General features: G+C 46.4%; 1 protein-coding gene across 2 annotated transcripts in view; it reads left to right on the top strand.

The window, feature by feature from the left end:
* Positions 1-16,167, top strand: part of arid1aa (AT-rich interaction domain 1Aa) — a 54,311-nt gene that overhangs the window by 33,105 nt on the left and 5,039 nt on the right. The window contains exons 5-14 of one of the 2 annotated variants that reach the window (XM_029254034.1): positions 7,230-7,470; positions 7,567-7,656; positions 7,783-7,953; positions 9,037-9,406; positions 10,134-10,276; positions 11,606-11,709; positions 11,936-12,145; positions 12,575-12,779; positions 14,264-14,396; positions 14,504-14,679. In XM_029254034.1, the coding sequence (XP_029109867.1) occupies positions 7,230-7,470; positions 7,567-7,656; positions 7,783-7,953; positions 9,037-9,406; positions 10,134-10,276; positions 11,606-11,709; positions 11,936-12,145; positions 12,575-12,779; positions 14,264-14,396; positions 14,504-14,679 (1,843 nt within the window). The remainder of the gene's footprint in view (positions 1-7,229; positions 7,471-7,566; positions 7,657-7,782; positions 7,954-9,036; positions 9,407-10,133; positions 10,277-11,605; positions 11,710-11,935; positions 12,146-12,574; positions 12,780-14,263; positions 14,397-14,503; positions 14,680-16,167) is intronic. The other variant, XM_029254035.1, reaches the window with a different exon arrangement.

The following is a 16,167-nucleotide window of genomic DNA, read 5'->3' as shown; positions in this document are numbered from 1 at the left end:
CGTGGGGAGCCTCCCCCGGCCAGCCCATTGTAAACTATACAAAGGACACCCCCATCCCCCACCCGCAACGCCGCCCCATTGTTTGTGACAATAGGGGCTCTTTTGAGCTCATCAGGACTGTCTGTCTGCTCCCTGCTGCTCCACAGGGAGGAGAGCACACAAACAGCCTCCACCATCCGAAAGCTTGCTCATGTTCTCGTCATGATGCTGAACTTACCAGTCACCCCCTCTGATTCTCCCAGGGCACAGTCCCACACCTTTGACAACGGGAAGCTTTGATTTAAGAGTTCTGTGCCTAAGTTGTGTACGTGATCGAAATTCCTCTTGGCTGAGAATTTTACTGTCATTTTTTTCACGTTGCTTGGTTACGGCGACAAACTGGCCGCCTCTGAAGGTTCACTGTCATGTCCTGGTTAGCGCCCTTTTTGCGCATAACTGTAAATCCCACCTTCGGGTTGCACAGAGAGCTGTTGCTCTGCAATCCAGTGACCAGTCGCTGTCTTTTTCACTTTCTGAGATGGCGCAGAAAGAACGCCTGTCCGGTGGCCCGAGTACGGGCTCCTGGTAGCAGCTTGATTTAAGCAGCAGAGGTTGATAGTCACTGAGCCCAGGGTCATTCTAGGACAGCTGGAGTGTGTCTGGCCAGGCTTAGTTTAGTCTCCTTCACCTTGATTCAGTACTTGTCTTCCAGCACTCCCATTTACCTTGTATTATTTGTACATCTTTTTCAGTATTTACCGTAATATGGAGCAAGGTGACTGGCATCAAACCATATCATTTAGCTTACCAAGATTGATCAGGGGTGCGCTGGCAGGGCTGGCTTTGACCTCAGTATGATTTGCGCACATGTGTTGAATTAATAATATATTTGTTCCATTTTACCACTGGACATTTTACAGGATCAATTCAGTAGAAGTACCTTGCTGCAAGATACCACACTACAGGAGTGGGTCTTGAACCAGCAGCCTTCAGGATACGTCTAACTGCCTTCATCTTTGCCCTCCAGTACACACACTTAAACACACAGATACCCAGAGTGTGGCCTGTTTCTGTGTATGTCTTCTCCTAGCTGCAGTGTGACATGCAGCGAGCTTGGCTCAGCTGTTCCTCTGGACTCCCTCCGCTCTTCCTTGCTCTGCTGTGGAACGGGACTGCCCTCTAATGGTTGCGCTCTGCAGTGCATTGCTGGAGGATGCCTGGACTGCTGGGATGAACCTGAGGGGTGCGGGACAGGATGGTACCCTTTCTCGAGCATTTTTGATCAAGCTTCACTTTGCCCGATGCAGTGTTTTTGCTTTGGTTAGGCGATAGCTGCAGAACAAGGCAGAGGATGGGGGTGTGTGTTCTCAGAACAGGTGATACAACAGTTCCCAAAACAGAAACACGTCTGCAAAACTCTAACTGAAGGAGCGGTGGAGCCCCTTGAAGAGACCTGAAGGTTTCGTATTGTACGTAGCTGAAGAGTGCTAATGGTGCCCAGAACCATTTGAACCTCGAAATAAGGCACGGTTCTCAATGCAGCTTCAGGTACTGCTCCATCCGGGTGCTCTTGCTCACTGTCCAGTCTGTAGAAAGGTGTAACTGACCTGGAGGTTTAATGTCCTGAGGCTGCTTGTTGGCCTGCTTTTTGGGCCTGTTGTGTCCTCAGTGGTTTGGTGTATTTGTCGCTAATGCATATGTAAGTTGGTGTAAATTCCAGTTAAAGGCTTTGACTGTGGCCTTGGCTGCGTTGGTCTGCTAGAAAGAAAAACGGGTTTGATTTAATGAGCTTCTTTGGACAGAGCTGTGATTTTAGCTTCCTCGAGGACATAATCATTTAAGATGGTGCAGAGAAGGTTATGTCAAACAGAGATTTTGGGGAGTGTATTTGTTGATCTTAGCGTGGTGGTAGCAGAGACTACTACTTCTGCTCATTTCTTGTCCTCTTTGGGTCTTAAGATAGGATAGATAGAAGGTAATTGCAGGTGTGAGAAAACGGGCCAAGTGCTCCAGGTCTGCGGGGGGATTCCTGCCTGAGCGGTGGGTGCAAGTCCGTGCTGAATGACTGCTCCATGACCCTTGAGTCGGAGAGCAGGGGAGGGGTGCTGATGTGTCAACGCACGTGGAGCAGGCCAGCTGTAACCATGGCAGCAGAGAAGTGACAGGCTGCCTCACCCGTCTGTATTCTCAGAGTGCATAAGCAAGCATGTCATGCTCTGTGTGTGTGTCTGCAACTGAGCTGGAACAGTGCCAGGGAGTGCAGCCAGGCCAGCTAAGGTTTTCGGCAGTCTGGCGGTGGAAGTGTGTGAACCTAGTCTTGCTGAGGCCAGAAGAGGAAGTGGGGTTACCCTACCCCCAGCACCACCACTTTCCTTGTGTGGCCAAGAAGCCGACCCCTCCCTTCCCCCTCCCTTGCTTTCTGAGGCTATCCCATTTCATTTCTGGCTCTGTTCCGGCATTCCAAGGTTGAACTCCGCACGTTCGGCACTGACTGTGTGAAGTGGTGATTCAGCATTTCGGGGAGAAACCGAAATACAGGGCTCTCTTTCCTTCATTACCTAAATAGATCCTTCACTTGTTTTATTTTTATTTATTTATTTATTTATTTATTTATTTATTTATTTTTAGATGTACATGGAAAACATTTTCTACCCTGTGCTGTGCCAGAAGGACTGGCTTAGCAACTCTAAAAATAAGCAGCTGAAAGACCCAGCTTGAAAGGAGAGGCGCGGAGGCCCTGTCCCTGTAGAGAGCACACTGGCAGGCTGCTGCCTGTACGGCAAATATGCAGACTGCATAAGCAAGCGCTTTGACAGAGGATTTGTGGTATAGCACAAGGCAGAGTGAGGCACAGTGTGTACTGGTATGTGGCGTCCCGCTGCCAAACAATAAGGCACGGCTTGGCGTTTGCAAACTTGGGTGCAGAATAAGATGGTGTTCATGGTGATGCTACAGTGACATAGGGGGTGTCGGTCCTGTGTTTGCCATCACTGCTGCAGCAGTACAGCCTGTGGGTAGAAGTAGATGTCTCGGGGATGGGCCTGGGAGGTGCTGTGAAGTATTTGCCTGCAGTACCGTGTTGCTGTGGCATGGTTTTTCATGCTGTCGGGACAGTGTTTTGTAGTGTACTGTTGATCACAATTGAGTGAAAAGGGCTCTGTGCTGTGTAGGGGGATGGTGTGTTCCCTGCTACGTGACCTTGCCCAGTTGGAACCTGCTCTTTTGTTGGTTCTGATTGGCTCTCTGTTTGAATGATGGTGGCTGGACCCCCCCCAAGCAGTGTCCAGTGTGCTGTGTGGCCCAGCTGGGGATGCTGTAATTAAATTTCTGAGATGAGCCTGGTTGGGCTAGTCAGCAGAAGCAGAAGGTAGTGTGTGGTATTGAGCTGTCTTGAAATCGATGACTGTAACTCACAGGGCAGGAAACGGGCTTTGTGTGTGGAGGTGGGGGGGATGTATTTCACAGGACAACAAACCCATGCGACCAACAGGGAGACGAGATTCTTTGGAATGCGGTCTATGTGTACCCTAATGGTGGAGGTGAGTGACATTTGCTGTCCACGTCATAGTCCAGCAATGGTTTACAACAGCAGAATGACAGTGGAGCTCAGGGGGGGTGTAATAAACAGCAGAGAGCAAGTTAAAGTTAGAATGTAAATGCACCGTGGATTTGGTCCTTTTCAACATCTTCTGTGCATGTGACTTTATGGCAAGGTCGTGGAAATGTTACCCGAGTCTCACTAGGTCTCTTCCCAGTCTCCGGTTGGCCCTTCTCATTATCATTCTCATCTTCTCCTTAATCGAACAGACGGTGCAGGAGGTGGACAGGCCAGATCAGCAGATATTGGCTGTGACGGGTGCTGGCAGTCATTTCCCAAGGGTGGGAAGAGCTCCTTTATTGGCCAGGCGTCATGGAGGGGACCCCACTAATAACAACAGAAAAGGGCCTCTAGGTTTTTGGCAGTAACCAAGGGTAAACATTAATTAAACCGTGATTTGCTGAACGTAGCTCTTTAGATGCAAATGGATTTAAGTGACAGATGGGCATTGGGAAAACCTATATTGCCCCTCTCCCCAGCTCACCGGGAGCTGCATGCTCTCTGGAGCTGTGTTTTCACCACTCGGCTTGAAGCCAAGGTGGCCGCAATCGGGATAAACAGTAACTACGTACCAAGTGGCATGTATTTATTTCAGTCAAAGTTGATGCCCCCCCGCCCCAGCTTTCCTTGTTCCTCTTTCATATCATTGGGCCCTAAATTGGCAGCTTTCTCTCTTTCCCTTCCTGTTGCTTTGTGCCCCATGGGTGACCTTTGTAATGAAAGCCCTGCTGCACCCTCCACCCCGTCAGTGTCTTTTAGTGACCTGGTACGCGGGCTTGAGGCAGACACAGGAGTGAATGCGGTTGATGGCCTGACAGTTTTGGTTTTCAGGCACCTTCATAAAAACTAAAATGCTTTTCTGAAATGCGTATTTTTAGGTTTGTTTTTTTTTTTTTTTTTTTAATTTTTTCTTGTGTATATATTTGGATTTGAAAAGGAAACTGTTTTTATTTTTGTATTTGTCAGAAACAGTTTGTTTCTACTGATGAACAAAATATGTGGTCAGGCTGTGTTTTGTTTTTGTGCAGTTGGTTATGATGAATGGATAGCTTGAGGTGCCAAGGAGTCCATTTCATGGAAACCACACGTGTACTTTCCAAGGCAAGGGGAAACGGAGATGGTTTGGAAGTGCCTTCTTCCATGTACGTCTAGGAGGTGTAAACATCGGGAAGGACATGTAAACGTTGCACGCTCAAGTCGGACTCGAACCCCGTGCCCACTGAGCAGCTCAGGAGCTGCAGGGCACTGACTTTCCCCATAGTGCCACCATTTCCATGCAGTTGGTCATACTCTCCCTTAAATCTGGCTTGTGCATCCTGTGTTGTAGGGGCCCCCTTCTCCGGGCCCTGGCTCTGGCCCCACCATAAGGAGGGAATTCCCTGGTGGACAGGCGCCTCCAGAAAGGCCCGTTGTCAAGTGCCACAATAAGGCATTGTTCTCGGGACACACCCATGCTGACTGGAGCCTGTCTCTCACCCCCTCCCTGTCTGCTGCCGGGAGGGGGCTGGGCCGCTGGGGGGCCGGCCCCACTATTTACTACTGGCATCCAGTTAGAGGCATGCACGTCTCTGACATGGCCCGCTCCTAACACCGAACGTGTGCATTTATGTGAAATTACATAAAAACACATCTTTCACAGCATATGGAGTTGTGTTTTAGAAGTGCTTTGGCACCCCAGTAGGTGGTTTGGGCATTCAAACAAAGTGTAAGCATTCCACACTTGCTTGTAGAATAGCGGGCTTACCGATGTAGGTTTGCAGCTCAAAAGAACGGAGAGCGGCATTTTTGAAGGTAAGCAACAGATGATTGTGTGTGTTGTTGAGTGGAAGGGCCCTGCCGCATGGCAACGGGCCAGGCCTGCGAACAGGGCGCTGGTTTGTTTCGGAAGTTTGGGTTTGAAGTTGGCTCTGCTGCCCTAATTCAAAGGCAGGGTCGTCACGGCTGTGGAATCCATTGTGCATGCCAGCATTTGAGCCCCCTGCGTTGTGTCACGGTTTAACATGACCTGAGTGGTCATTGTGCACTAGGCATCAGATGATAGTCTTGTGATTTCTTCATTTTGCCCTACGGTGGAGTTTAGAGGGTTCTCCTGCTTAGAGCTCATTAAAGTCCCACAAATGGTGACCTTTAGCCAAATGAACATGCGAGAGATGCTTTTTTCCTAAATAGATTTGTACCTTAAACATATACCATCCAAACAGTCACAGTGGTGTTTGCAGTTGCTTTCCAAAGACTTAATTCTGACAAAGTTAAAATGAATAATGCTTCCCTGGTAACTCGGCCAGACTAGATGAAAGGAATGCAATTAAAATTCAAATGGTTTTCTCCGTTCCCTGTATATCTGTACAATAGGAAGGTGGCCCAGTAAAAACGGAATAAAAGGCTCACTCTTCTATTAGGGTTTGAGGTAGATTGATTCAGATTCTAAACCTTTGTCTTGGACAGTGGGGAGTGTGGAAGAAAAGCCTCCCTAGTACCATCCATTGTGACTGGAAGTTATTTTCCGTTCCACTTCTTAGCAGTACTGGTACATCCAATGTATCATGGTAGCACATGGCTGTACATCTTTTCGTTCTGACGGACAGTTATGCTAGTAAGGCACTCTTGACTCTGCCAGTGTCCTGCAGTTTGGTTAAATTTGCCCACTCGGAGTGGTTTTGCTGGTTTCCGTGTGGAAGGGACCCTCACCACTCATCAGCAGGAAACTCGGCGGGCTGACGCTGGTTGGCAGGAGGAGCTTCGGCTCTGTTCCAACACCAGTCACTGCTCCCCTATTCCTCTCCCTAGGGGTTCTTTCATCAGGGCACTGTCCAAAAATAGCAGACACTTTTTCCAAGCGAGTTTTTTTTTTTTTTTTTTTTAATTGGAAAAACTTGGGTTTGCGGTCGTGTCGTGGTTTCTGTCGAGGTTTCTCTGGGAAATGGTTGGCTACTGTCCAGAGCGCCCCTTCCATCCTGCATTCCTCCCTCCTCTGACTGGCGTGTACAGCGAAACACATGTAGAAACAGAAATGGGCTGTGTGGGAACCCTTTGGGTGGGCTTGGCTCGCCACACAGTCCCTGCAGAACATTGTAAAGGGGTGCCGAGGACCCCCGTTTAACTGTACAGGACAAGACTTTCAACATCTCCACACAGTCAGACGCCTGCAATGTTTTTGTCCCTTGTATTATCTGCTGTGTCTTGATGAACTTTGTAACAATCACTTTTGTTCCTGCTTTGAAAGTTTTCACTTCAAATTTTAAAAAAAAACTTTTTTTTTTTGAATAAATTTATTTCTTACGTTTTTTAATCTAATTTAAAATTTCTTTGCTGTGCCTTGTTCCATTTGAACTTATCTGTGAAGAAAGGGAGGACTTTAAATTTACCTAATAGTATTTCTTGTAAGATTTGCCTGGAAAGTTCCATGACTTTTAATTGGATTTTAAATCTTTTTCTTTTTTAATCGTGAACGAAAAAGGAAGTCATTCGTTTTGGTTTTAACATTGATCTTCCAGAGGAACACAGCTTCTCTTCACTGGGGAAGGAACTTTGTTTCTGTGGGCTTGGCTCTTCGGTTTGCTGACCAGTAAAACTGTGTGACCCTTGTAGAGAACTTTGTGTATGATTGTCTCTGATTGACCATCCCTTTCCCCTCTCCTCTCTCTCTCTCCAGGACCTGTCAGGCTCCATTGATGACCTGCCCACTGGCACTGAGGGAGCCTTGAGCCCTGGTGTCAGCACCTCGGGGGTCTCCAGCAGCCAGGGCGAGCAGAGCAACCCAGCACAGTCACCTTTCTCCCCCCACACATCACCCCACCTGCCGGGCATCCGCGGGCCATCGCCCTCTCCCGTAGGGTCCCCGGCTAGTGTCTCCCAGCCGCGCTCGGGCCCATTGTCTCCTGCTGGCGTTCCAGGTGGGCAGCACTCTCCGAACTTGGCATTACGCAGAATGTGATGTGCCGGTGTCGTTTGCTGTTTTCATGCTGATGGCAAGTTGGTTCATTACGTAGGGAACCAGATGCCTCCGAGACCACCAAGCGTGCAGTCTGACGGGATCCTTCACCCTTCCATGAATCAGTCAGCGATGGGTCAAGACAGAGGTAAGCGTTTAGAATGCTGGTGTGTCCTTTAAAATGTTGCTGCAGGGTTCCTAAAATGTACAGAAAGTCACATGTCTGGAGTTTAATATGCTTCTGACTGATTTTATTTTCCCTGCGCTCATTCAGGCTTTATGCAGAGGAACCCTCAAATGCCTCCTTATGGGTCTCCCCAGCCTGGGTCTGCCTTATCTCCACGCCAGTCATCAGGAGGCCAGATACACGCTGGGATGGGACCATATCAACAGAATAACACCATGGGCAACTATGGTCCTCAGGGCGGGCAGTACGGTCCGCAAGGTGAGAAGTAGCAGCACGTTACTTGTCCGGTGACTGCTGAGGTCCTCGGTTCTTCGGCCCTCGTTGGTGAACGACTTTCGGAAATGTACTGCCATCAATAGTCGGGGTCCGTTGTCTGCGACAGGAGGGATTGAAAGTAGCGTTGTGTTTGGTGCTAAAAATCAGGCTGTGGTTTCAAGTTTCAGGTACTTTGAAGTTCAGTGTCCGGCTATAGACGCAAGGCTGTGTTTTGCCACAGGCAGGCACCCAAACAGTGTGCCTCTGTGAGCATTCTGTGTTTGAGATAGAATTTTTCGTTGACGTCTAATGCTACATCTTAAACACAGCTTGTGAACTGGCAGACTAGGCAGGAATGGCTTCCTCCTGTAAGTATTGGACTAACCTACAAGTTTTCCTTGTGCTTAAAGAAATTCTGAGATGAAAGGGTGAGCATTACTGTCGGAGGCTGTCCAGAGGAAAAAAGTTTTAAATTTTTCTTATTTAAAAATTATTTTATGACCATGGTGCATGTGTGAATGGAACAAGACCTTGATGTTGACATTTACATACATGGCAGAACTGCAAAACAAGTTTCTCTGAAAACCGCTCCTTGATTGTCAGACATTTGTACCCAGCCAATGTACAATACCTAACTGTGAAATTAATTGCAGTTTAAATATCGTCATTAGGTTTTGATTGTGCTTGCTGAAGGATAATTGATTTTTTTTTTTTTTTTTAAAAACTTTCCTTACTGGTTTATTTATGGAATCCCCACAATAGAGAAAAGACCAACAGATGTTTAATTTCCTCTCTTAGATACAATTTTGAACCGTAATAGTTAAATTATCGTTATGTACCTGGCTATTTCCTAGATTGAAAGTAATTAACCCAAGTAAGGTTCATTGCTAATTTTAAAATTTTCATGAATGATCGATGTTAAATGCCTCCAAAAACTTTGAGATGAATGTGGTTTCATGTGATTGCCAAAGTAACTTTATAGATTTCTTCCTGAATGTGTTTTGTTACCCATGGTTTGGATTGTGTTGTTCATTAAATCAACAGTTAAATCTTGGTTAAATCTGTTGCTGTCTCCCCCTCTCACAGGTTATCCAAGACAGCCTGGCTACAGTGGCATGCCCAACGCTAACTACCCTGCACCAGGTATGGGGGGTTCCATGAACCCTATGCCTGGTCAGGGAGGAGGGCCACCCTATTCGGGCATGCCTCCAGGAAGGATGGGCCCCGGGCAGATGGGTGCCCGGCCCTATGCCCCCAACATGGGGCCAAACATGGGCCCCAACATGGGACCGAATATGGGGCCTAACATGGGCCCAAACATGGGGCCAAATATGGGCAACATGCCTCCACAAGTGGGGTCTGGGATGTGCCCTCCACCTGGCAGCCTCAACAGGAAGGCCCAAGAGGCAGCAGCTGTAGCCATGCAGCATCAGGCCCCGAACTCCATACATAACAGGTGAGCCCGACATCTGCAAACGACTGGTAGTAAATTACAGACATTGTTAAATGTTTCCTACAACTCAGCAGGTTTTAAATGTTTGATACTGAATATATTGAATTAATTTGTTTGGTTAATTTACAGAATTTTTTTGCCTTTGTGTTTGCACATTTTGGTTAAATGTTGATGTGGTTAACAGGGTATGCAGAGCACCTGAAGTGAAGGTAGACCCACTGAGACAAGGGCACGGTGGACGGTGATAGATGGGCAAAAACATGGGATAGAAACATGCTTATGGGAGTTAGACAGGTCCCGCAGTAGCAACACATTGTCTTTGAGCTGACTGCAGGCAGAAACTGACAGGCCGGCACAGTGTGAGCGGAAGTCGAGAATACGCAAGACACTGGCTTCAGGAAAACACAAAATGCTGAAGGAAGCGCTGGATAAGTGCCAGCTCTAAATGGGTCATTTTTTTTGTGGTCATAGTCTGGTTTACTGATAATTTTTATCTGACTGCTTATAGCTGTCTTTTGTGATGTTTTAACTCCAGTAGTCCTTCTGTAGCCGTTCTGTTACTATGACGACTCTAGCATTATTTCCATCTAATTGCAATGTCAGAACTCCAGAACAGAGACATAGCATAACACTGTTAGAAGGTAAAATTCAGCACACCTAAATAGGTTTGCTCAGCCTGGGTTCACTTGTCATTGAATCATGACTCATGTGCTGTTACTGCTTTCCACAGGCCACCTGGCTACCCCAACATGTCTCCGGGCATGATGGGTACAGGTTCCCCATACGCACCCTCTATGAACAGCATGGCAGGCATGATGAATGCCCAGGGCAGCCCCTATCCCATGGGGGGTAATATGGCTAACAACGCTGTTGGTGAGTAGTACGTGGCAGCTGTGCTGTGGCTGCTTCACTCTTGGAATTGTGACAGTGCTGGCATGGTCAGTGGTCATAACACTGAAATACTTGTGCCAAAACCCTGACTTTTTCTGTGACCAAAACTTTGTGTATCCAATGATGTGCAAAGCAAAAAGTTGACCAAACCCAGGTGGTTTCATTGCAGTGTTGTTTTGAGTCTCATCTTGAGAATGGAATTTTGTCAAGTGTGATGAAATTAATTTATACAGAAATGATATTTGAGGGAACCGCTTTCTGTCGTTCTGCAGAATTTCAGTTTTAAATTTCATCCTATCACTGATTCTTGGCTGTGCGTTTGCCTTTGGACTCTCGCTAGAGGCCAACAATACAAGGAGCAATTAAAGCTGGCAAACATGAAGCAAGAAAGTGAATAAATGCACTCATATTTTTCTCTGACTTGCGTTGCTTTGGAGAACAGTGTCTGCTATGAATAAATGCAAATCAGACATGGAGAAAACAGACACGGAAAATTAAAATAACTTCAAAAACACTTGTTACTCCAGCGATGACGAATGACCCGCATAACAGTAAGCTGTCAGAGTCCAGCAGATGAGGAATACAGAATAGAATTTTGGCCCAGATGTATCACAGGTTGCCACGTACATAGCAGTATTTCTGCAGAAGGTTATGGGGTGCACTACAATATAAGCCAGTCTTCACATAGCTAAAAATGTACCTGAAAGAGCTTAGTTTTAGAATAAAGCCTAATGACCACATGAGATGGATGTTAACTTTCACCAGAATGATGAGACAGAAATTTTTGAGACAAAGTTGTAATTCAGAGCATACCATGTGGTCTGAATTCTGGGCATTACTTTCTCTCTCTAAAATTTATGCTTTATCACTCTAGTAAAAGTTACTTGGAAGAGAAGATCTGTGTCTGTCAGCTGACTTTGGAACTCCGGGCACAGCTTTATGGTGTTCTTTCTCAGGAATGATATCCATATAGACACTCTTCCAAAGAAGCAAAATATCTACAGTGCTCTGCACTCTTGACAGTGATTCTCTTTTTATTACGGTTTGGTCAGATGGCCAAAAAACACTGTGTAATTACTTACAAGAATAACAGTTCAATTTACATTTTAAGTTGACCTTACAGAATGAGAAATAATTGCTGGTGCTTTAATGTTTTGAAGGCACTGTACCTTGTGTTGATGTCTTTTGCTTTTCCTAGATGAGACTTTTCAGCCTGCAGTGTGTGCAGGTTCTTTTATCTTGTATAAACGTAGATGCAGAGGACTAGGACGTCCAGTCTGATTGATTGTCCTTCGTCTGCTTCTCCTCAAGGAATAGCTCCCAGTCCAGACTTTGGCCTCGATGTGAAATTGAACCAGACGCAGAAGATGAACAACAAAGCAGATGGAACTCCGAAGCCGGAGAACAAGTCCAAGGTAAGCGTGCTATCCACTGCCATTTGTAACCTTGTAATTAGTTAATCGATGAGCTACTTAGCTATTCTGCAATGAAGCTGTCAGTACAGCCGTGCCAAGTTGGAAGGGATACTCTGCTTTTCTGTAGACATTTTTTTTTTCCTGCTGCTTTTATCAGTGACACATTAATAATCTTGACTCTGTCCCTTTGGGGGAACAACATCTGCTCCTGTACCCTGTGGCACAGAAGTCAAGCTCCTCCACAACTACCAATGAGAAGATCACAAAGTTGTATGAACTGGGCCCAGAGCCAGAACGAAAGATGTGGGTGGACCGGTACCTGGCCTTCATTGAGGAGAAATCCATGGGCATGAGCAACCTGCCTGCTGTGGGACGGAAGCCGCTAGACCTTTTCCGCCTCTATATCTCCGTCAAGGAGATTGGTGGACTCACGCAGGTGGGTTAGGGATATGGCTGCTGCAGTGACATATTATCTGTGAGCTTCATGCTTCTGTACACTTTGTTTCTTTTTTAAACCAAGAAATATTGTTCAGAAGTAGTTGTTGACGAACTTTGTACCTAGACAGATTTGGGACATCTCCCGTACAGCCCCGAGTTATGGAGATAGTGAGTTTGTACGGGCAAAAATTGTTAGATGGTTGGAGCCTTACCATTCTATTGCCAACTTTTTTCCAAATCTTTGTCATTTTGAAAACACTTTAATTCTGCAATATCTAAAACTGCTTGTTGTTTTAAACGATCAGACTAATCTGTACAAGTATGAAATTTCTCTCAAACAGAGCAGTGGACTGTATGGTCTCTTGTGGGTGTGACAAGAAGTACTGGAGACTGGACTGTCCTGTTTCGAATTGCTTCCTCAATTCAGGTGAACAAGAATAAGAAATGGCGCGAACTGGCGACCAACCTCAACGTGGGTACATCGAGCAGCGCAGCCAGCTCTTTGAAGAAGCAGTACATCCAGTGTCTGTATGCCTTTGAATGCAAGGTGGAGCGTGGCGAGGACCCGCCTCCAGACATATTCACTACTGACACCAAGAAGGGTCAGGCCAAGATCCAGCCCCCTTCTCCAGGTGGGTGCAGAATGCCAGCTGTGGCTTCCATTCCCCCGGCGGCTCTCGTGGTGACTGACTCGCTCTCCTTGTGTAGGTTCATGTGATGCTAACTCTGCTGTTTGTCCTGCTCTCCTCCCTGCCCTGCAATCTTGCCTTTTTTTTTTTTCCTTCATTTACCTTTGTTCATTTAGCAGGCACTTTACTCCCCAGTGACATGCTTGTCAGAATGAACGAAAGTACATTTCGTGGCAGATGAGCTTTACACACGTGTGATTCTGAGTGCAGTTAGTTTGCCACACAATAAACCAGTTGGTGGTTGAAGGTGTGATGTAATTTCTGGAATTGTTAAGAGATCAGGAGAGAAACAAATGGGTTTTGAGGACACAGATTTTGTGCAAAGCTAGCAGATCATATTTAGTTGAGCACCATCTTTGCAAGATCGTAGTAATGTATTAGGGGTATCTCAGATGTTCAGGTGTTTGCTGAGCTTGGCATTCAGACTGCAAATGTTTCATCACCAGTCGAGGTGACGACATCAGTGCTTAATCTGAAAAATGATTCTTGCAAGGAGGCTACATGTCCATATTGAAAGTTGTAAGTAATGTACATGTGAGCTGTGTCATTTCTCCTTGTGCGAGTCCCATGGAGCTCAGTGATATTTATTGCTGCTCCTTTGGCTTTAATGGGGCTGTGTTACGGCTCCTGGTGGGGGTGGGGGATGTGCTAGTGGGTTTCCCACAGCTACGTAATCACTGTGTGTGTCAGGGAGTTCCTGCCAGGATCTACAGAGGGGCGCGGCAGGCTTCAGTGAGGCAGCAGCGGCGTGGGGGTGTTGTCAGGCCCAGGGCTTTCAGAATCAATTCCCCAGAGATTTGTGTGGAGCCAGAAAATGATGAATGGGGAGGGAGGAAGGGAGGGTGGGTGTGTGAAGTCTGTCTCTCTCTCTCTCTTGCACTTGCCCTAGCTCTCTCAAATCCCAACCCCCAACTCTGTTTCCGCCGCTTCCTCAAGGGGAGATCCCTGCCTGAAGGCGAGGGGTGTGTGTGTGTGTGTGTGTGTGTGTGTGTGTGGGCTTGCGCTCACCAAGTGCTAGTATGTAAATAAATGTGACCTGCCAACGACCCTTGCCAGTTAATGAATAGAAGGCATGAGTCATCAGACAGTGCCTGCTAATGTTGAGAAGTCACGGTTGGTGGTGAGGGCAAGCAGGGACACGCACGCTCACTGGAGAGAGCCGCAAGGCCACGGGGGGCCATCACTGAATCACTGTCCTCATAAACAAATTCATACTGGAACAGGGAGAGCAGTGGAGCCTCCAGTCTTTCACATGTGAGCAAAGGAGAAATTGGCTTATGTTTGGTTTGGGCCATATCTTTTGCTCATGTTTACGCAGCGATTTCAGGATCCTGTGTTTTACATGTAGGATATATGGATATATCACCGTATAAATACAGTGTCTGTGCATAGCATCTTGTAATTTTAACCTTCTTTGTTATTTCCAGCCGGGTCTGGATCTTTGCAGGGCCCCCAGACCCCCCAGTCCACAAGCAGCTCCATGGCTGAGGGCGGAGATTTGAAACCCCCAACTCCAGCTTCCACCCCCCACAGTCAGATGCCCCCCATGCCTGGGGTCAGGTGCGTTTTTGCCTCCCGTTTCCTCTCGGAATCCACGTGTACACCTTATTTGATGTTGAATGTAAATCCGGTGTGCCATACACTGAGTCCTCATGTTCTCCTTACAGGAGCAATGTGGTGAGCCTGCAGGACCCGTTTGCTGATGGTAATGATCCCTCCTTCCCCCGTCGAACTTCCATGACCCCCAACCCAGGGTACCAGCCTGGCATGGGCAACCCAGATATGATGAGCCGCATGGGTCCTTACGAGCCCAACAAAGACCCGTTTGGTGCCATGCGCAAGGGTAAGGACACTCTAAACTACTCTCCTCCCTTTCTGACAGGTAGATCTCATGAGTCGCAATTTAACCGTAAATTCATCTGTATTTCTAATGTGCATTTTAAGTCTTCAAATGGTACATATTTATAGCAGATAAACATAACCTCGTGAAAACTTGACAGATTTCAGTTTCACCTTCATTTCCTCTGAAGTGATGTAAGAGATTGAAAATGTTTACTTGAGGTTATTACTGCTAAAGGGGGCTCTACAAGCTGCTGAATAATGGACTCTTGTCACACATGGCTTCTGCTTTTTTTCTTGCATAAATAATGAACCAGCACTACAATGGCTTATCAAAGTATATGCTTTTTTTAATCTCTAAAATACCATGGATGGGTGCTATCTATAAAGCTGCATTTTTGGCCATTACAGTCATTTTACCATCATTTTCCAGGACTGGAAAAAGTCACCAGTGGTTTTTAAAGGGAGCTGTTCATACCCGGTGCAGCACCTTTTCTGCATGGCTTTTGGGGGCACTTTTGCTCACCGGTGCAAGACAGTGAAAACGGGGGGGGATCATAAAATAGTGCAGATGAAAGAAATGATCAACGAAAGTTGCTCATATTGTGCAATTTCAAGCAGTAGTAGTTTCTGGAGAAAACCAAGTGGTCAGAGGTCAGCGCAGTCATTGCACAGCTTTGTTTGCAAAGTGGTACAGGACAGCTTCACAAACAAAGTTAGAATGCTGACTGTGGTCTGTAAAAACAGGTCATAGGCTTCCGTTTCCACATTTCCTTGTGTGTGCAGTGCTGCTGCTGTTAAACTGAAACCACCACACTGATGGTAACTGTAATATTGTCCCCCTTCCTCGTTTAAAAATGAGTGAATGGGAATGTTTGAAAACTCAGATAACAAAATGTGTTTAAAAAAAAAGTGTGTGTGTGCGCGTGTGTATGTGTATATATATGTTATATGTATATACATACACACACACACACACATACAGGTGGTCCCCGATTTACGATAGGGTTTCTTTCCCCGAAACCCATCATAAGTTGAAAATATCACAAGTTGTAAATGCGTTTACTACTCATAATACACACCTCTGCGTGACATAATGGGAGATGCGGCTTACTGTCCCTGCCCAGCATCGCGAGAGAGTATTGCTCCGCGTATCGCTTGCCCAGGAAAAAAAATCTAAAGTTCAAAATTTGAAGTAGGGTTTCTACTGAACGTCTATTGCCAGCTCACCATTGTAAAGTTGAAAAAACCGCAAGTCGAACCATCGTAAATCTGGGACCAGCTCTGTGTGTGTGTGTGTGTGTGTGTGTGTGTGTGTTTGTAAAATTGTCATACATATGCATACAGTTGATCTTTGTATTTTAGTACTAATGTTTAAATTTTTTGTCTCGGAACTGCTTATTTTTTTCCCCATAAGAAATAATTGTAAGTCTGTCCCTTAGAACGGGAATGTACCTCATTGGGTGATATCACGGCTCAAATTAACTGTTAT

The sequence above is a fragment of the Scleropages formosus genome, chromosome 8, assembly GCF_900964775.1.
Source record: "Scleropages formosus chromosome 8, fSclFor1.1, whole genome shotgun sequence".
Taxonomy (NCBI): Eukaryota; Metazoa; Chordata; class Actinopteri; order Osteoglossiformes; family Osteoglossidae; genus Scleropages; species Scleropages formosus.
The sequence above is the reverse complement of the archived record's forward strand: the minus strand, read 5'-3'. Positions and strand labels throughout refer to the sequence as shown.